Here is a 22,123-nt window from a genome sequence, read left to right on the forward strand (position 1 = left end):
TTCATTCTCTTGAGAGATAAGGGTCCCCATTCTTTACTACCCTTCCTTTCTCTTCTCTTGTCTCACTCTGTGTAATGCTCGTGCCGAGCGATATTAACCTTGGACTCCTCATTCTGAGGTTGGAGGGCTGATGTTTGCAGCGCCTGTCTGGAAGAATGCAGTGGGAGCATTGAGAGAGCTGCTCACGTGGCTGATGGTGAGCCTTAAGCCCTCGACCCACAGTTTCTGTGTGCTATGCAGGTTATTTGACATTGAGGGCATTTTTCAAAGCCATTTATCCAGATAAATCTGCCTGTAAAAACTTGCCTTCTTCAGCCCGGCTAAAACTCTGCATGGGTTTGCATGTCACATACTTGTGCTAGCCAGGGAGATTCCCTTTGAGTAGCTACAAAATGCACGAAGCTTTGCAGCCATGCATTCTGCTCAGAGTTGCCACTTAACTGTAAAATGCTTTTGGGAAAGCGTAATCCAGCCAGCTAATAGTCAGATAACTACTCTTCTTCAAGTTTTCTATTAATATTCCTTTAATCCCTTAATTATATTCCTTACATACCCATTGTAGTTATAAAACAATCAAATTCTGGAAAGTCTGTTCATGCAGGTTACAGAGATTGGAGGGGGAGGGATGGTCTGATTTGAAGTAGAAAGCTGAGAACAGGAGATAAGGGCTCAAATCCTGCCTCTCTGTGATGCCCCTTAGAAGTTAGAAAGGTCATTTTATGGCCTGTGTACATGGGGCTGATGCAATAACTGTGCAGTGCAGGACTCTTGCGGTTCCTTTCCATTTGTTTTCTTTATATTAGCGAGCTGTACGTTAAACTGGTTTTATGTGAAGAGGAAAAAGCTTGTAAAGCTGAAAGAGTATTCAGCTGTGGGGCATCCAGCTAACTTGGATAAAATTATCCGCGGTGCTGAATATAAATGGCTGTGTCAAAGTTAGACAGATAAGCTTATCCCGATAACTTTAGAACTGCTGTCCGCATATGTTAGCCAGATAATGCTGGAAATTGGCTTTTCTCCTGGGACAAGCAGGATGGCAGTCCTCGCACATGGGTGACATCAGATGGAACCTGGCACGAAACATTTCTGTCAGAGTTTCTAGAACTTTGACTAGGCATATTGAGCATGCCCTGTACCACGCGTCCACTCAGGGTCCCTCTTCAGTCTTTGTTTTTTTTTGCGGAGCTTTCACCTTGTGGTTACTGAGCTCATGAGCTTTTTATTTTAAAAAGTTATCGGGGAAAATTTTCGGACTTTTCTTGCATCTTTTCTCGGTGCGGGTCCCTCTCCAGTTCCCTCTGTATTAGTCAGGTTTTTTGGCGATTTGGCAAGTTTTCTTTTGCTTCCATACCTCGCCAGCGTAGTTTCCTGCCGCCTCCCTTGTCGTTTTCACCCATTCAGTTCATATCGTCATGGCGTCGGGTTTTTGTCTATGTGCTCAGTGCTCGAGGATTATATCTATCATGTTTCCACATGATGTGTGCATCCTCTGCCTGGGGGCATCGCATGACCTTTGCAGGTGATACCTGTGTGACCAGGTGACCCCGAAGGGATGTCGTGTTTGCCTTGACAAGTTGGAGAAGCTCCTCAGGGTGAGAGTCTGAGTCAGTGGCATTGGTGGCATAGACACTTAAGGACCATGGAGCTACACTGAGCCATCGACACGGGTGGAGCTGTCTGCTCTGTCCATGGCATCGGCAGCTAGGGGCACTAGGGACCAGTCCCTCTCAGTCTCTTCCAGGTTGAGGTTATTGGGTTCGTTGTGTTCGACCTCTGCATCAGGGAAAGACTGGGCCAAGCACCAAGGGAAGTGACCCTGTGGCGAGGATTGCCCATCCTCCATCGATGCCAGGGGTCCACGACAGTCTCCACTGGTCCTAGTCCTCCTGCCTCCTAGTCTTCTTTAGCATCAGCAACCTTCAAGGAGGAGTTGGAATGCAGAGTTCAACTGGCGGTCAATCGGGGACTGCGAGGCATCGAACCAGTGGCACAGAAGGTATTGTTGCCCACGCTCTCCCTGCTGGAACCATTTCTGGAGCGCCTCAATGTGCTCATCTGTGTGTTATTGACCCAGCTGGCACCGGTTCCCAGGATGTCATTGATGCCTGCCTGGCCACAGATACCTCTCCAGACCAATGCCAGTTCCTCCTCCTAGGAAGCTCTGTTGAGGCTGGCAGTGACACTGCGGCCTTTGTGAATTGGTGGCCAGTATAACCTTGGACCAGTGGGTTCTGTCTATTGTCTGTTAAGTGTCCTTCCAAATTCTCCTCCGTACCCGTTTTGTGGGCCGTTACTGCATCAGAAGGTATTATTAAGGGAGCTCTCTGCCCTCTTAACGGCCAGAGTGGTTGAGCCTGTCCCACCAAGGCAAAGGGGGGGACAGGGAATTCTACTCCTGGTACTTCCTGATTCCAAAGGGAACAAGGACACTCCATTCCATCCTAAACCTGAGGGCCTTGAACAGGTTAAAAAAAAAAAAAAAAGTTCAAGATGGTTTCCCTAGTCACCCTGATTTCCTGCATTCACATTGAGATCTTTCCACGTCATAGGAAATATCTCAGATTTGTGGTGGGAAAACAGCACTTCAGTACAGTGTGTTGCCGTTTTGGGCTAGCATTGGCCCCCACATGTCTTTACAAAATGTCTGGCTGTGGTGGGGGCATACTTCCGCAGACTGGGAGTACATGTTTTCCGCTATCTGGATGATTGGCTGGTCAAGAGCACCTCTCAGGCAGGAGCAGATTGGTCTTTGCGTTTGACCATCTGGATGTTTGGAGTCACTACCCGAAGTCCCGTCTCAGCCCATCACCTCAAATGGACTTAGGAACCCTGCTAGACATGGCTCATGTGAAAACCTTCCTACCATACTCCAGTGTGGTTGCTTTGGCATCCATAGTGGAGGTGATTCAACAGAGCCTGCAGGTGTCAGCTCGGTACAGATTGAGGCTGTTGGGCCATGTGGCTTCAACCATGTTACTTCCTTGGCACATTTACACATGCACAGAGCCCAGTGGACCTTGAGGTCACAGTGGGGCCAGGCGACCCAGGTCCTCCAGGCACACATCTGCATCATTTCGTTTCTACGGGACTCCTTGTCCTGATGGTGGGTTCTCTCAAATTTGGAGCAGGGAATATCCTTCCAAACTCCCCCTTCCCAAATTATCCTCACCACAGATGCGTCCACCTTGGGGTAGGTTGGTCATGAAGACGGGCTCTGCACCCAGGCCTGTGGTCTGCCCAGGAAGCACAATGTCAAATCATCTTCCTGGAGCTCCGGGTGATCAGGTACGCTCTATGGGCTTTCAGAGATTTGCTGTCCAACAAAATTGTCCTAATTCAAACAGAGAACCAGGTAGCAATGTAGTATATCGTCAAGCAGGGAGGCTCAGGGTCCTACTTCCTGTATTAGGAGGCATCCAGATCTGGTCCTGGGCTCTGTCTCATGGGATGGCGCTCCAGGCCACGATTCTGACCATAATGGAAAACGTGATATCAGACAGAGTCAAGCTTTCAGGCCCCACGAATGGTCGCTGGACTAGGGGTTGGTGAATTGGATTTCCGCCTCTGGGGAATTCCAGATGTGGCCTTGTTCACATACCCCTGCAACAGGAAGGTGTCTCAGTTCTGCTAGCTGTACAGGTCAGATGGCAATCCACTCACGCAAGGATCTTCTGTACGTGTATCCTCTGATTCTTCTAGTTATGAAGCCTGCCTGAAGCTTCGGGAGCTATGATCCTCATTGCCCCTCATTGGCTGATGTAGGTCTGGTTTCCACTTCTTCGAGAGTAGTCCATCTGGAAACTGATCGGTCTGGGGACTTTCCCAGATCTCATCGCGCAAGATCAAGGCAAGCTGCGGCATCCCAACCTCCAGGCCCTATCGCTCACAGCCTGAATGTTGAGAGGTTAATCTTGCAGCTGCTTGATCTTTCTGAGGATGTGTCTTGGGTCCTCATGGCTTCTAGAAAGGCTTCCACTAGAAAGTCCTGTGGACTGATGTGGAGGAGGTTTGCCATGTGATGTGAGCAAAAGGCTAGATTCTTTCTCCTCCCACACAAAAACTGCTTGATTACCTTCTGCACCTTTCAGAGGCTGGCCTAAAAACCAACTCTGTGCAATTGGCGCATACCACTATGATATAGATGGTATGTCCATCTCTGTGCAGCCTATAGCTGTATGGTTCATTCGGGGTTTGCTTCAGTTGAAGTCTCCCCTAAGGCCTCCTGCTATGTCTTGGGACCTCAATTTGGTGCTTGCTCAGCTGATGAAAGCTCCTTTTGAGCTACTGCACACCTGTGACCTAAAGTACCTGACCTGGAAGTTCAAATTTTTGGCAGCGGTCAGTGAGCTCCAGACCTTAGTCACTTATCCAACTTATACCAAGTTTTATCATGACAATATGGTCTTACATAGGCACCCTAAATTTTTGCCTAAGGTGGTGATGGATTTCCATCTTAACTAATCATTTGTCCTGCCCACATTCTTTCCCAGGCCCCATTCACACCAAGGCGAATGAGTACTGCACAGTTTGGATTGCAAGAGAGCCTTAGCCTTCTATCTGGAGCGAACAGAAGCCCATAGACAGTCCACCAAACTTTTCATTTCTTTTGACAGGAATAGATTGGGTGTTGTCATTGCCAAACAGACACTATCCAATTGGTTAGCCGATTCAGTCTTTGTTACACCCAGGCGGGGGTCATGTCAAGGCTCACTCTGTTAGTCATGGCCATGTCAGTGGCCCATTTGCGAGCACTTCCCATGGAGGAGATCTGCAAGCTGCGACGTGGAGTTCTCTCTACACATTCGCATCACACTACTGTCCGGATAGGAGTGGCCGACGTGACAGTAGGTCCTACCAGTCTGTACTGCGGAATCTCTTTGAGGTGTAGAACCCAACTCTCCCAACCTAGGGCCCCTTGCCTGGGTTCAGACTGTCTTCCCCTCTGTTACCAACAGCACTGGTCATGCCCGTTGGTGCTTGTTGGTCCCCTTTTGTGTTGGGGAGCATCGTGTAGCTAGGGTTTCATCCGTGTGCGAGGGCTACCATCCTGCTTGTCCTAGGAGAAAGCTGAGTTGCTTACTTGTAACATGTTCTCCTAGGACAGTAGGATGTTAGTCCTTATGAAACCCTCTTGCTACCCCTCGGAGGTGAGTTCCTCCTATTTTTTTTTTAATTTTTATTGTAATTCTATGTTATGAAACTGGAGAGGGGGACCCTATGTGGACGAGTGGATAGTGGCATGCTGGGCATGCTCAATATGCCTACTCAAAGCTCTAGGAATTTTGACATGTTTTCCGTGCCGGGCTCATTCCAATGATGTCACCCATGTGTGAGGACTAACATCCTGCTGTCCTAGGAGAACACCTGTTACAGGTAAGCAACTCAGCTTTATCTGACTAACTTAGGCCTGGATTTATCAAAATGCACTAAATATCGCCCGTGATAGAAAAAGGGGCGTGTTTTAAGTTAATAGGCACTTTATCACAATTTGCACTAATACCTATGCAAAGAGCAAAGTTACCGCAAGAGAAGTGCCAGAATGTGGTATTTCCTACATACAACCACTGGGGGACGAGAGAGACTAGCCACAATGCCCCCACAGTAGATAGGTATTTATATCCCTATGGGTGGCCCACCTAGCAACTCAAAGTGAGGTTTAGGTATTAGTGTAGGGGTTAGGGGCCACTTTGACATTCAAAGTGAGACATACGAACAGAACAGTGCTCTTGTGAAGATTTGATGACCCTTGGAATGAGGACACTCATCCAAAGCTGACATTTGTGCAATGTTCTCTCAACCTAGCTTGATGGACTCTCTACCTGATAACATTAAGCTAGGTTGAGAGAACATTGCACAAATCTCATCTTTGAGTTTCCTCACTCCGAGGGTCATCAAATCTTCACTAGAGACCACTGTTGTGTTCGTACGTCTCTCTTTGAATGTCAAAGTGGCCCCTAACCCCTCCACTAATACCTAAACCTCACCTTGAGTTGCTAGGTGGGCCTCCCATAGGGATATAAATACCTATCTAGCGTGAGGTCAGTATGGCTAGTCTCTGTGTATGTCTCTGTCTGTGTGTGTCTCTGTCTGTGTGTGTCTCTCACCCCCTTAGGTGCCTGATAGCTAGGTTAGGCCTCTGGGAGCTGAAATCGGCATTAAAGCTGTGCAATAGGGCTTCGCAAAATGGTAAACCCAGCCCACTCCTGCCCCTAACTCCTCCTCCTTTTTTGGATTTGCGTTGCACCATACAATATGGTGCTATCACATGCGAAAACGCCTTAGTGCATTTTGATAAATGAGGGGGGTAGTTGGATAACCAGCCCCTCCCCTGGACTTAGCCATTCTAACTTTTTGTAGCTGAATAAAGTTAGCCGGCTACGTCTAGGGCAGTCAGACCAGCAGGATTTTAAATCCTGGGACTTAGCCAGATGAACTGCTTTAAGAATTGACCTCAGAGTGTTTTTTTAAAGTTGATTATTTTAAATCTGTCCTTTCAGGTAGAAATTCTGATAGTCCAGAATTAATGCATCAGTGTAAATTAATTTGGAGGAAAGTCTTTGATGTATCGTTTGTAGTACAGTGTAGCCAGCCTCTTGTCTTACTGCTATTAACATGCAGATTTCCGGCTATTAAATGCGGTGCTGTGATGTTTCTGAAACTCCGTATGTGTAGGCTCATTGAGCATTATGTTTAGTAGTCGAGGTAGAGCAGGGCATTGGTGACTCACTCCCTTCTCTCTTGGTTTCTGATGATTTCTTCAGTGATATTTTGCTTATTTGAAATTGTTTGTTAGTTTCCTTTTTCCTGTTAGGTCATTGCCCTGTTATTTAAATCTTGGTGATCCTGATATAGGTTTATGATGATGATCAGCAAACTGATTAACTCAAATCTGGGCTCACGTGTTTGGCTGCTCCTGCCTTTAAAGGTCAAAGATTTTTGACTCAGGAGCGAAATATAAATCAGCTACATGTTTGGCATCTTGATTTTTTCTATGTGAAATAAAACTTTATTTGATGGTATTATTTTTATTTTGGTGTGTGTGTGTCTGTACCTGAATAGCACGCTGCTGGCATTACCCTCTGCTAGCTCTTAGTTGGCTGAAGAGAATCCTTTGGGTTAACTTTAGGGTTCACATTCCTTTCTGTTAAATTGCTTTTCACATGCTGTTCTACTCTTTTTTTTTTTTTTTTTTTTTTTTTTTTTTTTTTTCCTTTTTGCCTTAAAGTGAAACTGTGGCTGAGATTCTGCTGGAGAACGGCTTCCTCATTCCAACAGTGGAACAACTGATCTCCCTAAGCCTCGAACCGGAAGGTCAGGAACTTTATTGATCTTTTTAGATTATGCAAGTCATAATGCTTAGACTAATACAGCTCTGAAATATATTCTCTCTCCTTTGGTTACGCTCCAGTAGACTAAGCATGCTGGGGAAAAAAAAAAAAAAGAAAAATGGAAAGTAGAAGACATCAATTAGGGAGATAGAGGGCTTGCCCAGTCATCCAGAAGTGCACATTGCACAGCCTGTGGGCCACATCTGGCCCATGATCCCATGTTGCACAAGTGACAGCCTGTCACTTTGGGCCAGAAGTGATTTTGCACCTCAGACTCCGGGAGGGACTCGGCCCCCAGTATGGCCCTCCGGATGAAACATTTTGCTTCCCCTGATATAAGCCAGTGTGCATAGTGGTGGTGCAGCAGCATCGGACGTCCAAGAAGGATGATGGGGGCTATGGTTACAACTGTAGCCTCAATGAGCACAGGGTGGCCTGCTGTTTGGATTATTCCAAAAGTTAGTGGTGATACATGGTGGGTCCTGGATGTGGGATTAAATATGGAACTCAAGAGCCACAGGGAAGACTAGGCCTAGACCAGCCTAGCAGTGAAGGTCTGCACTGTAACAGCATTTAAGCAAGCTTGGGACAGACAGAGAGCTGAGGTAGAAACAGGGTTGAGAGGTCAGATAAAGCATAGGTTGGTTTAAGTACACAGGGAATTTACATGCTCATCTACCCAGAGTAGAAAACTGGGCAGACTGGATGGGCCATTTACCATGTTACAATGTAAATTGTTTTCTGTGAGCTTCTTGATGTTGGAGACGTTCCTCTTAACCTATCCTTTTTTCCTTTTGGCATGCTTTTTACATTTGGAAGCTTTTTTTTTTATCTGGCATTAATTTAAAATATTTCAAACTAAGCAATATGACAGCCCGTTGGTGATTTTACTTTTGCTCCTGCTACTTTGGCCTTCCAGCTCAGAGGAAGGCAGCTTGTGTTGGGCTGTGACACCAGGAGGCTTCATCTGTAGCTGTCTGTCGCCTTATTTTATATTCTCCTTCACCTTCCCTGGCCTAGCCCAGCCATTACAGCTACAGCCCTCAGCTATGGCTCTCTTCAGAACCTGGCTAGCCTGGACCCGAAGTTCAGCCACTTAAGTGCTGCCCTGGCATGACGACCAGGAGCTGTGCACTCTGCCTCTTCAGCAACTCCAGCCGGCCCAGGAAAATTGAGCTCTGGTCCATCTGCATGGCAATGCTCGGCACTGGTCATCAGGGCAGCCCTGTCCTTTGCTTTGAGTAAAGAATTTGTGTATTTCTTTCCAGAAATATTCTTCTGTCCAGTCCTTCTGGAAACAGCCCTTGGCTGCTTGATTTCTAAAGAGGTGTGGTGTCCCATTGACCTGCTGTGTTCCAGCCTCTTGGTGTCAGAGGTGCACCAGAAGAGGATGGTCTGCAGCGCTGATGCACAGAAACCCAAAGCTTCTCTGGCTTTTCACCAGCTGCATAGCAACTTGTGTGCACTTTTTTCAGTGTATTTCATATACTGGACAAATGCATAGCAAAGGGGGAAAATGTTTACATGTAGGATGCATCCCTTGCAAGAAAGGAAAAAGTCCATGATATGCCCTTTTACGCTGTGGAAACGTGCTATAACTGGGAATTTTTTAGCCTTTTCAAGATGATTTAGTAGTAAGTGGGGAAAAGTTACAAGGGGCTAATGGGATAACTTAGAGGTTCAGAGCTGATTAGATTTTGATGTAAGTCGGATTAGATTCTGATAGCTGGTGTTACAAAGATTTACATCAGTCCATCTTGGGGCAAAAAGAGAATTTTTGTGTGTCAGGAACATTACTTGAAATTGTACAAGTTGTACTACTCCAAACCTGAGTAGTACAACTTGGGGGTCACCTAAGCATAGGCAATGTGGTGCAAAGCAGTGGCTTGCTTTAACTGAGCTGATTATAATGTGCATTACACTGTGTTTAGCTTGAAGATGGGTTCTCTCTTTCACAGATTGTTTTTGTTAATTACCTAATTATCTGTTTATTTTCTTAGCATCTTCTCTGATGATAGCCCCAGCATGAGGTGTGGGATGCTAGGAATAGACTGAGCTGATGGACAATTCGTTCTCTTCATGTTGAAGCTAACTCTGGGCACTGTATGTTCACTTCTTTCAGAGAGCGGTGACTTAGTGAATTTGAAGCTTCCTCGGGCCCTCCTCCGATTTTGGCAGCCACTGCTGAAGAGTCTTCACTCTCAGGTTTTCACGCAGGTTTTGCTGGAGAAGCTGTTTGATGACCTGCGGGGGTGCCACAAGTCTGTCGCTGAGGTCCGGCCCCAGTACTTGCTCCACTGGCTCTATGAGATCCTGTCTGGCAATCACAGGGCTGGTGAGTTAACGCTCTACGAGGCTGTGCCTTCTGCACCATTTACTGCCCCCCCCCTCCCTTCTCCTCTCCCAAAAACATTTTGACAACAGAATGTGAGTGCAGTGCTACTACGTGTTCCCTGGTCCTTGTCATGTGAGCTAAGAGGGGAACTTCATGGCTGTGCGGATAACCTGTACACGCAGACTTTCGGCAGCATTTTCATTGTGAACTTGTATGCATAAGCTTGTTTTGAAAGTGTACAGATATTTGGCTCGGTACACACAGAATTACATCTCTTTTTCAGATGGCGCAGGTTAAGTGCATTAACTTATGCGCACGCTTTTTTTTAAAATCAAAGTACGCACATGAGTTCCAACTCTGCCGCCCTGGAACTAGGTTAGAAGCGCGTAGCCCTAGGCACGTAAAACTGGGTTTTATGAGCAAGTGTGGCTTTGAAAGTCAAGCCCTAAGTAATGGTAGGGATCCTGTCTGCCAAAGTGCCCTTAGCCTTTCTAACAGAAGAGCAGCTGAGTGTGTCGCATGCTTTCCTGCTGCTGCAGAAATATTTGCATTTTGACCGTACCAGGAATGGACATGTAATATGTTCTCTGAAAACAAGCAGTGTGTACCGAAATTGCAGAGGATGTCCATGCATCCAGTGGGCAGATTCCTCCCAAGTTTCTGGGAAGATGTAGGAGCCTTTAAATGCGCATGGGCAGTAGTTTAAGGTCCATTGGGCTTGACTCACGTGGACACGTGCCATGGGAGTTGAATAAACCAAAGGAACCTCCTTGCACCATGACCACTATGGTGCTGTCCCTGATGGTGGGGAGATAGGCATGGCTGAGGTCGTTAGCCAAGGCGCTCTAAATTCTAATTGAGATGTCTGGTTCAGATTGAGCTTGGGGTATTGCATGACAAACTCTCGTGACTGCAGCACCCAAATGTGGCTCTGAATGGATTCATTTGTTCCTGCCCGAGATGTGTTCTTGACCAGCTAGTCATCCAGGTAGAGAAACACTTGCACCTCCAGCTTGAGTAGAAATGCCATATCCAACTGCAAGACATTTTGGGGTAGATATTTAGATCTAGATGGCTATGAAAATTGGCCAAAAAAGACACATCTGGCTAATTTACAGGGAATATTCAGCAGCACAGCAGTATAAGTATTAAAGTTTGCCAGATAAGCTTGTCTGGCTAACTTTAGATCTGCTATGGGCCACTTCTAACTTATCCATAAGGGTGAATGTTGCTGCTTAACTGGCTAAGTTAGCTATATAATTTGCACTGCCCACTTACGCTCACTGCCTGCCCACTAACTATTCGGCTAACTATTTAGCCAGATAAGTGACTTATCTTGCTAAGTGGTGGCTGCTGAATATGCAGCTGTGCCATTTACCCAAATACGTCCAATTTATCTGGCTACTTTGCAAGCCCAAGGTGCTGTTACAGGTAATGACACATTAACAAAATGTGCTAGCATATCAGAATGGCATATTAGAAACTAAGGCAGATGGAGCAGCAGTTTTTCCACTGGAGCGCCACTGAAAATGCCTGACTCTCATTTAAATATTTAATTGCTGCACTGTGTTGAATGTACTGATTGTAAATCACCTAGTGCCCAGGCATAGGCGATCACATTTTATTAAACTAAAGTAAAAGTAACTCATCACACACTGTCCCAGACTGGCCAACTAGGTCTGAGGACTGCCCCTACAAGAAAAGTACAGGTCTACTACCTGCCCAGCCTCCTACCCCTTGGGTTGAGCCGGTAGGACTCTTGGCATGGTACATGGCAGGCCCAGGTCAGGGCTGGCAGCGGTCAGGCAAGGTTGGAGTCTATTCCAAAGCAGCACTGAGAAGACAGACTAAAGAGGCTGATAGGAAGCCGAAACAGGCTGGGGCAAGGCAGGAGCTGAAGACAAAGGCAGGAACAGGGTAAAACCCCACAAGGGGAAATGAAGTAAAACAGGGGGTGCAGGGCAGGATTCAGAAAGACTAGGTAGGCCACTGGGAGGCCTAGACAAGACCAGGACCAGACAGGGGAACAAGTAGACAAAAGACAGAGCAGAACCAGAACAGGGTGCAGGGCAAGGACAGGACAGAGCAGGGAAAACAGACACAGGTAAAGGACTAAAGGAAAACAAGGTACATGCAAAACAGGTGACAGCTAAGGAGACCTGACCAGACCACAAGACAAGGCAAGACTAGAAGGCCCAAAGGCTACGATCCAAGGAAACTGCAGGACAAGGCAAGAAGGCCAAGGGCCACCCATTAACCAAGGAGCCGAGGTGACTCCTATAATGGGGCCCCGAATAGTGGGAGAGGCGGGGTAAAATAGGGCAAGCCTTGAGGCGTCATACAACCTTCAAGGCGGCGGCTAGAGCGGGTTTGAGCATGCGGAGCTCTGCTGGAGGGGGGCTGCGTAGCAGCCCGATTGTTATACACACAAAGCAGGTCAGTAATGCTAGTGTACTGAGCACCTATAACTTCACAGATAGGGTATACAAAATCTGAGTCCATGCATGCATACCAGAGACTTTAGTCTTGGAATAAATCTGGAGTTAGATGGTGGGATGACTCATACCCTTCTTGTTTCCTTTGCTGGTTTGTCATACACTCTTCTGAATATGTGATGCTCAAGCAGAAATGGGCAAAATGATTGTAATTCAGAGTCCATCCTGAAGCCTGCCTTTAATCTGTGGCTAGTTCTTACTGGATCAGTTGCTAATTTAATGCAAAGAACATGAGTAAAAATGAGCAAGTTGGTGCGGAAGGTGGGTGTTTCATCCCTGTTTATAAGGGCAGAGGGATGTGGCGTTGGGGCGGCAATATTAAAAGCTAGTACTGACAATCCTGGTCTTTCTTTCAGGGAACAAAATAAGAGGCCTGAGCCGGACCCAGAAGCAGGTGAAGAGGAGGTGGAAATTGTTCCTGCGTCAGGTTCCCTTGCAGTGGAACAGGCTGCTGGACCAGTGCCTTGAAGCACCATGTCGGGCTACGCCACAGCTAATGCACATGTATGTCTCAAAAGGAAGCACTTTATTAAGGGGCACAGATACACTGCTGCTGTAGAACTTACTGCCAAAGCAAAGAGAGAAACTTGAAGAAGAAGCAGACTTGAGGGTCACTCTTTGCAGACTAGAACACAAATGAGGTGGTGTACAAAAATACTGCCAAACTTTTTTTTTTAATATAACTTTATTAACATTTCAATTTATACAGACAGCAATAGCATGTCACGGAAAAAAACAAGAATGGTACATAATTACAAAGAAACTAGCAAAATCTAGCGACCCAAACCAGTTCCCAAGTTACAGTGAAATAACTCACTGCAGTAAAGAGCAATAGATAACAATCAGAATAATCAAAGTAAAGAGGGGAAAGTAGATTATAATTCAATCTACGGCTACCACTTGGTTAGCTTCACCAGCAGATCGATATGAGTCCAAGAAAAAAACCCAACTGAGAAACTTCAAAAATATATATATCTAGCATTATTAATATTAATCACACATTTACAAGGAAATCAAACAATAATCTGAGCACCCAACTGTCGTGTCCGAGGACATAAAGCCAGAAACGTCTTCTGATGCTGCTGTGTTACTCTAGATATATTCGGATAAATCCAGGCCTTTTGGCCCAGATAGAGGGGACACTCTATTTTGAAGGAAATTCATGAGAACATTGTCCTGGTCAGAAGAAAAAACAAAATTAACCAAAAGAGTTCCCCCTTCTTTCAGTCTGGCCCTCAGCAGATGTTTCTAGAAATTCATTTAGAGAGAGTTCAGTGTGATTGGCATAATCTAAACTTTAGTGTCTTCTAAACCAGTGATTCCCTCTGGGCCCACAGAAGTACCGCCTGTGGAGGAGTGCTGGATGTATAGAGAAACTTTTTAAACCTGGGGTGGTGATGTTTGGAGAGCCTTGCTACCTGAGTAAAGATTGGCTAGCAGTAAAAATGCAGCCACAGATTGAGAGAGAGAGAGAGAGAGAGAGAGAGTGAAGGCAGAGCTGCTGGTGACTTCCTTCTTTTCTCCTCCCCACAGAATCCTGCTGCACATGAAACCAAAGTTGCCATTGAAGGCACAGAAGAATCTTCTTCAGCTCTGCTCCATTTACACGCAGGGCGGGGAGTGTCTGTCTGTCTTAGAGTGCTCACCAGAATACAGGGAGCAGCCCATTTATACTGTGGAGAGCTTACGGTGGAAAGCCAAGCAGGACTCTCGAGCCAAGGGACCAAACCAAAGAGTAACGTCTGTAGTAGAGGATGTGCTTGAAGAGGAACAGGAAGATGAGGAGTCAGTGACTGAGCACACCTGCCCAGAGGATCAGCTTCAGATGATTTTTGATGAGATTATAGATGAGAGGAAGTCTGCACTGGAAGGATCCGCATGGAAGATCAGTGCCGGTAAATGCATACTCTGGTAACTTTTTTGCTTGGGCAAAATTGGAGAGAAAATAACCCAAATTAAGTCTCTGTTCCAGCATGTATCGGGGGATGCAGGGTGTTCACAATTTTAACTTATTTTTTTTCCTTTTTAAATGTTTTCAAAAAGCTGTTAGCTTTGTGAGCAAGACTATGATTGCAACTTTGTCTTTATATTTCTTATTTCCTAGTGTGTAGCCAGATGGACTCAGGACCGATGGTTATGTGCTCCCCTGCTAGCAGATGGAGACTGAGTCAGGTTTCAAAGCTGACGTCACCTTAGGTATACCCCTGCAGTGACCTCAGCCATTCAGTATCGTCTCCTAGCAGATGGAGGCATTCTATCCCCACACCAGCATTGATGTTTAGCAGGATTGCAGTACTAGTTTGAAGAAGAAAATTTACCTTTAAATTGGAGAAAGATCGAGCCCTGCTCTCATGCGGTGATACCTAAAGGACCGTCCCCCAGTTGAGAATTCCTGAGGCAATTTCTGAGATCCCTCAAGAGGTGTGCCTTGGTCCAATAGCTGGTCTCTGGCATGGACTTTGCTGCTAAAGCAGCTAAAAGTCAGTGGGTGCAGGAAGCAGAGTGCGGCAGTGACTGCCTAAGCCCTCTCCTCTTGCAGCCGGAGACCGTCTCTTTACTCAGCCAGTAAGCGCTGAGCCCAGACAAGAAGAGAAGAACTCCTCTGATTCAGAGACGTGGAAGGGCTCTGGTATGCCTTTCCTCCGGTTTCCTTGCTCGCCGTGCCATACCGACATTCCTGATACCATTAGGGCAAGGGAAGTGAGTTTCCGAGCTGGTTGAGCAGCCCCCCGATGTGCTAGGCCCTGCTTCAGACTCGGTGGGCACTCCACGTGGCAGGCTGTGGCAGTGCCATTTTCCCCCATTGACCGTTGGTACGTGCGGTGCGTTTGGCCCTTTGTGCGCCTAACGCGTGCATAAGTGCGCACACACCTGTGCACATAACTGCACACATACCTGTGCGCATAAGCACATGCATATATTTGCATGTAGCCGGACACTTATACTTACGCGCGTTGGGGGCGGATTTGTGTGCGCTCAAGCTTAGGTGCTAACCAGCTGAACGCACAAGCTACAGTGTACTATGGCTCCGGCAGCAAAGAAGCACAAGTGGCACTCCCTTTGTGTTGCCTGCCATATTAGTCCCTCCAGGCCTGCGCAGTCTGACCTAGGATCCTTCCTGTGTCAGCGCTGTGAGGAAGCCCAGGGAGGGCTGGACTCTCAGAACTTCTCCAAACACGGCCCCTCCCAGTCAGGGTGAGTCGGCCACGACCTCATCTGGTAGCACCCTGGATCTGAGCAATTCTGGGGCTGCATCCTCCCCGGGAGAGGGCAGTTCAGCAGCCTCTACCCCAGTGCCTCTTGGGCTAGGTATGGACCTGGCAACCTTTTTCTTGGGTGGAATTCTTTCAGGGCCTTCAAGCCTTTGTTCAGGCGCAGTCAGCTGCGGCCCCTGCCCGGTCTGAGCCCCAGCTGGGAATATCCTCGTCCTTCCAGCCCTATCAACAAGCCTTGGGACATACCTCGCCTCACCAAGGGTGTCCCTGACAGGGTCCCAGACACCATGGATTATGAAAGGGATGCAGACTCATTGGAGGATGGGGAAATCCCTCCAGGCCTGGAGCCATATCGAACCATGCTACGGTTTTTCCAGCCCTGGTTTCCCCGACCCTGAAGATGGAGTTCCTGGAACTGACCCTATGTCTGAACCAAAGAAGAATCCCATCCTGGTATCTCTATGGAAAGCCTCTTGCTATTTCTCGATGCTGGAAGCCATCTAGGAATTGATTGACCTGGAGTGAGATGCCCCGGAAGCCAGTTTTAAAGGAGATTGGGCCTTGGAGGCTTTGTACCCTTTGGATCCGGCTGCCAAAGAATGCCTGCATTTCCCGAAAGTGGACGCCCTGGTCTGCACCATCTTGAAGCAAACAACTATCCCAGTAAAGGGAGGAGCGGCCTTGAAGGATGCACATGATAGGCAGTTGGAGTCCATCCTTTAAGCAAGCCTTTGACATGACAGCAATGACACTGCACATCACTTCCTGTTGTGTCCTGGTGGCTTTGTTTGTGTCTGCTTCTCGAGAGAGAGAGGCAAATAGTTCAGGGGTGCATTCCAGAGAGGCATTCGAGCCCGCCACAGCTTTCCTAGCAGATGCAAGCTCTGACCTAGTGCGTACCTTGACTGGAGGAGTAGCCTCAGTGGTGGCGGCCAGAAGCAGCTATGGCTGTGAAATTGGTCAGCGGATGCGACCTCTAAGGCAAACCTCACAAAGATGCCCTTTAAGGGATCCCTCCTATTCGGAAGTGAATTGGAAAAGCTAGCCAGTAAGTGGGATGAATCTCTAGTGCCTCTGCTACCGGAAGATAAGAAAAAGAGGTTGCGGTGTCCCTCACCCATGAGGGGTCGGACCAGGGGCTCCCAGTGCTTCCGGCCCTACTGAAACTTGTCATTTCAGACATCACTGCCCTCGGGAAGGTCGCAGTCCTTTCGGAGCTGACATCCAAAAAGAGGAACTGGTTCGGGCTTAGGTTCGACCCGAACTTCCCAATGAAGTTTGGCCAACCCATCCACAGGACGAGGAGATAGGGGGCCGACTATCCCTCTTCTGTCAGTGGTGGGTCGAGATCCTATCGGACAAATGGGTACTGGATATCATACGAAAAGGATATGCTCTGGAATTTCGCAGCATCCCTTGGGACATGTTCATGATGTCACTTTGCCATTCCCAGCACAAAAAACTGGCAGTGGAATCCATGTTGAAAAGGCTCTTCATTTTGAGGGCTATAACCCCGGTACCTACATCCCAGGACAATGTGGGGCATTATTCCATCTATTTTATCATACCCAAGAAGGGAGGGTTCATTCTGACCCATCTTGGATCTTTGAAGAGCATCAGTCATCATCTGCGGATAATTCACTTCCGCATGGAAACTCTTTGCTCTGTCATAATGGCCATACAACTGGGAAAGTTCTTAACTTCCCTGGACCTCTCTGAGGCCTACCTTCATATCCCAGTCTATCAAGACCACCAATGTTTCTTACGCTTTGTGCTACTGGCCCACCATTATCAGTTCCGGGCGTTGCCCTTCGGCCTGGCAACCACCCCCAGAGCATTCTCCAAAATGATGATGGTCATGGCAGCAGCACTGAGGAAAGAAGGGATCCTGGTGCACCTTTACTTAGAAGGGATCCTGGTGCACCTTTACTTAATTGACTGGCTGATCTGGGTGAAGATGTTGGAAGAGCGCCTGTAGGTGACCAGTGGGGTCAGGTCCCTGCTTCAGGAACTCGGCTGGGCGTGAACTTGGACAAGAGCAGCCTCAAGCCCTCCCAGACCTTAGAGTACCTGGGAGTCTGATTCGACACCAAGCAGTACAAAATCTTCTTCCCTCCTTTGAGAATAAGGAAACTGATGTGTCAAGTGTGTCGGTTGATGAACACAATGTGCCCCAGCTTGTGGAACTACCTCCAGGGCGTCAACCCTGGAGGTAGTTCCATGGGTGAGGGCACATATGCGACCACTCCAGTGCTCCTTACTGACACGTTGGAACCCATTATCTCAAGACTACTCAATTCGCCTCCACTTATCGATGGAAGCATGTTCTCGGCTCCGGTGGTGGCTACAGGAAGTTCACCTAGGCAAGGGTGTAAGCCTGTTCTCACCGAACTCACTAGTCCTCACGACGGACACGAGCCTTGGAGGGTGGGGAACTCCTTGTCCAGAATTGACAACCCAGGGACGATGGACCAAGGAAGAGGCGCGCTGGAACATAAACTTCCTGGAAGCACGCACTGTCAGATTAGCGTGTCTGCAATTCAGCCACAGGCTTCAAGGACAGGCACTCCGTGTGATGTTGGACAACTCAACAATGGTAGCCTACATCAACTGCCAGGGAGGAACCAAAGGCCACCAAGTGTCTCTGGAGATAGACCCCCTTATGGAATGGGTAGAGTTACATCTACAAAGGATCTTGGACTTCCACATTGCAGTAAAAGACAATGTCAGAGCAGACTTTCTCAACAGGGAGAGTCTGGATCCAGGGGAATGGGTGTTATCGACTAGAGCATTTCAGCTCCTAGTAGATCACTGGGGCCTCCTATCCCATCAACCTACTGACCACATCTTAAAATGCAAAGGTCTCACGATTCTTCAGTCGCAGAAGAGATCAGTGCTCCCAAGCGTTTGACGTCCAGATCTGACTGGAGGAGGTCTTGGTGTACGCCTTCCATCCATGGCCTCTGCTGGGCAAGGTCATCCACAAGATCAAGCACCACAGAGGATTAGTCCTTCTGGTGGCCCCGGATTGGCCCAGACGCTCGTGGTATGCAGACATGCGGAGGCTTCTGGTGGAGAACCCCCCTGAGGGGGGAGGCATAGGGGGGTTCTCCACCAGAAGCACAGGGACCTTCTTTAGCAAGGTCCAATCCTTCACGAGGACCCAACTCTGTTTTGTCTTACAGTCTGGCCCTTGAGAGGGCTCGCTTGATGAAGCCTGAATATTTGGTGGCCGTAATAGCCACCTTGCTCTGCACGTGAAAGTTCTTGACATCCCTGGCGTATGTGCGTATCTGGAGAATATTTGAGGCCTAGTGCGAGAAATGCAGGGTGCCTCCTTGGATGACCAAGAGCCCCCATGATTCTGGAATTTGCACAGGATGGCCTGAACAAAGGGTTGTCCCTCAACTCCTTGAAAGTCCAGGTGGCGGCTCTCTCCTATTTCAGGGGAGAGGTGAACGGAACTCATCTGTTGATGAATCCAGACTTGGCCCATTTCCTAAAAGGGGTTAAACACCTCAGACTACCCTTAAAGTGGCCGGTTCCCCTATGGAACCTCAATCTAGTATTGGACTTTTTAGCAGGGCTTTCTTTTTGGATGCTGCGCAGTCTCTCTCTACGCCTGTTAACACTGAAGACTGTATTCTTGGTGGTGATATGCTCGGCTCATCACATTTCTGAACTACAGGCGCTGTCATGTCGGGGGACGTTCCTCCAGTTTACTCCAGGAATATTACAGTTTTGCATTGTTCCTTCCTCCTTACCAAAGGTCTTCTCTGAGTTTCACCTGAACCAGTCCATTTCCTTTCTGTCCCTTGATAGATGCAAGGACGCGGAAGACTACTGCCTCCTACACCACTTGAACATCAATAGGCTCTTAGTACGGTATCTGGAAATTTCAGATCCGATGCACAAGACATATCTCACAATGCAAAGGTGGAAGAAAAGGCGAAGCTGGATCAAGGAAGTGATCACAGGAGCTTATGTAGAAACAGGTAAGTCTTTACCTCTTCAGGTTAAAGCTCATTCCAATAGGGCCCAGGCAGTTTCCTGGGCAGAAGCTAAGCTACTTTTGACCAGCGATGTTGGTCCTCCTTACACACCACCTCCATGTTCTATCGCCTGGACGTCCAGGCCCGAGAGGACACAGTCTTAGCATGGGCGGTGTTAACCGGACAGGCAGTCTCCCACCCTGTTGAGGAGTAGCTTTTGTATATCCCATTGGTCCTGAGTCCATCTGGCTACATGCTAGGAAATGGAGAAATTACTTACCTGATAATTTTGTTTTCCTTAGTGTAGACAAGACATCCTGCCCACGGCTGCCCATGAACAGTACCAAGGAATCTGCCATGTGGTGGATTTTGATTCTATGAGATTACGGGTAAGCCATTGCCCTTTCCCTAGTTCAGGGCATCTATAGTATTGCTAGGATTCAGCATTTATTTGGTTGAGTACAGTTGCGGTCTTCAGTTTTTTAATCAAGTTTTTAATCGTTATGTTGTATCCAAATTTTACTCGTTTTTCAATAGTATGTCCACAATGGCTTTTGAAGAGCATACTGAATGGCTGAGGTCACTGCAGGGGTATATCTAAGGTGACGTCAGCTTTGAAACCTGACTCCATCTCCATCTGCTAGCAGGGGAGCACATAACCATTGGTCCTGAGTCCATCTGTTTGCACAATTGAAAACGAAATTATCAGTTAAGTAATGTCTTCATTACATTATATTCCATAAACAAGTCAAAGGGAGGATCCAGTAAACTTGTAATTTAGCAGTACATGCTTATATTTCAGAAAATCTTTGTGCTTAGAGCTCTTTAGTATCTTGGATTACATAAATCAATTTAAAAAAAATAGATCAGCCCAACCCGACTGCCCCTACTCAATCTGAAATTGCAGATAAAAATCCCCTTTGACTATTAGAGTTTGAGTCCTTGGATATATCGGGAATATAAATCGAATAAAATTATCGGTTCAAGCTGCTGCTTCTACTATACAACAAGGGGGGAAAGCCTTAATTTCTGACGCTTCTTTTTCATCATCTTTCCCGAGTCTGTTTTTAAAAGTAACTCCTTCCTTTTGCTTCAGGAGTGAGTGGCTTATGTGATGTAACAAATTTATTCCCAACAAGTGGTGGGAGGCCTAGTGGTTACACTGATGGGCTGAGAACCAGAAGACCTGGGTTCATTCAAATCCTGCACCTCTCACTGATGTTTCTTGTGCTCTTGGGTTATTCACTTTTATCTCCCATTGCTTGGGCCCCTACATAAGAGTGATGGTATGTATAATCTTAGTTTAGGATGCTATGTAATTCCAGAAATAAAATAAATATTTTTAAAGGCATGTTGAAATATTTAAATTGAAAGATGCATTTCCTTGTGCTCTGGAATTATTCCTAGGTAATGAGGAACAGTTTCCTGAATGTTTGAGCCCTTGAGGAAATACAGGGTGTTCAGATGTTGGGGATGGTAGTAAATGCCTGAGGCATGAATTGATACAAAATATAAGAACTGGTTACTGCACATGCCTTTTCTTAGGGAGTAACTAGATATTTATTTTTAATTACTACCCTTTCCGAATCCAAGCTCAAGGAAGTTACAATCAGGTACAGTAAGTAATTCCCTACCCTAGGGGCAAATGCCAGGTTGGGGCCATTTTTAAAAATGGTGGCTACAGGGACCTGAGCCTAGAGGGAGTTCTGGGCCCCTGTTGAACCATCAGGGCTAATTTTGTGAGTAAGAGTGGGATCCAGGGGGTGGGGCCTGGGTTTTTGATTGAAAAGGAGGGGTAGGTTGTTTGGGGAGTGGGGACCTGGTGCTAATTTATAAACCTTATGTTTTTTTATATTTTGACAATGGGCTGACTCAGGGGCTGGTGGGGAGGGGGGGGGGCAGGGACTCTATGAAGCCCCCTGGGGTGTGGTTTTTTTACTATCATGGAATTAAGGGGGGCTTACTCTGGGCCATTCACCCCTTTAAGACAGGCCCCTAGGAGCATCGGGACATGTTAAGGTTCCAGTGCTCCTGGGGGAAGTTAGATACAGTTCTTCAATTGTAGCCAATTTCAAATCAAATAATGCATCTTGCAAATTTTTTGGCAAACTATGTTTGATTTGCATTGTTAGGACGTTTACCATGTGAAAAACAGCATTTTCCTAGCATGTAGACAGATGGACTCGGGACCAGTGGGTTTATGCTCCCCTGCCAGCAGATGGAGAAGGAGCAAGCTGACGTCACAGTATATGTATATATAACCCTGCAGTGACCCCAGCCTGCCAGTATTCTCCATCTCTAGCAGATGGTGGATGTGCATATTCCTATGAGGATTGCTTTGAGCTTTTTGGAAGGAGAAATTTGAAATTCTAAATTCAGGAAAAGAAAGCCCTGCTCTCCTGCGGTGATATCTAAAGGTCCCTCCCCCCAGTTGAGAATTCCTGAGGCGATTTCCGTGGTCCCTCGGAGGTCTGCCTTGGTACAGTAGCTGGGTTTCCTGGTGTGGACTTAGCTGCTAGTTCAGCTGAAAGGCATTGGGTGCAGGAGGCCGAGCGCGGTGGTGATGGCAGATGCCCTTTCCCCCCGCAGCCTCTGTACTCAGCCGGTAAGCGCTGAGCTCAGGAAAGGTTTAAAAAAAAAAAAGAAAAGAGTTTTACCTGAATCAGAGACAGAGAGGTTTCAGGACTTCCTCCGGTCTCCATTGTCAGTGTGCCGTGCTGACGTTTGTTCCCGCTCCTGTTGGGTTTACGGAACTGAG

At 47.2% G+C, this 22,123-nt stretch overlaps 1 protein-coding gene across 2 annotated transcripts in view; it reads left to right on the plus strand.

Annotated features, from left to right (window-relative positions):
- Window positions 1-22,123, plus strand: part of LAS1L (LAS1 like, ribosome biogenesis factor) — a 145,787-nt gene that overhangs the window by 78,524 nt on the left and 45,140 nt on the right. For both annotated transcript variants that reach the window (XM_029607559.1, XM_029607558.1), the window contains exons 8-11: window positions 7,226-7,311; window positions 9,451-9,663; window positions 12,515-12,662; window positions 13,692-14,053. In XM_029607559.1, the coding sequence (XP_029463419.1) occupies window positions 7,226-7,311; window positions 9,451-9,663; window positions 12,515-12,662; window positions 13,692-14,053 (809 nt within the window). The remainder of the gene's footprint in view (window positions 1-7,225; window positions 7,312-9,450; window positions 9,664-12,514; window positions 12,663-13,691; window positions 14,054-22,123) is intronic.

This window comes from Rhinatrema bivittatum, chromosome 6 (assembly GCF_901001135.1).
Source record: "Rhinatrema bivittatum chromosome 6, aRhiBiv1.1, whole genome shotgun sequence".
Taxonomy (NCBI): Eukaryota; Metazoa; Chordata; class Amphibia; order Gymnophiona; family Rhinatrematidae; genus Rhinatrema; species Rhinatrema bivittatum.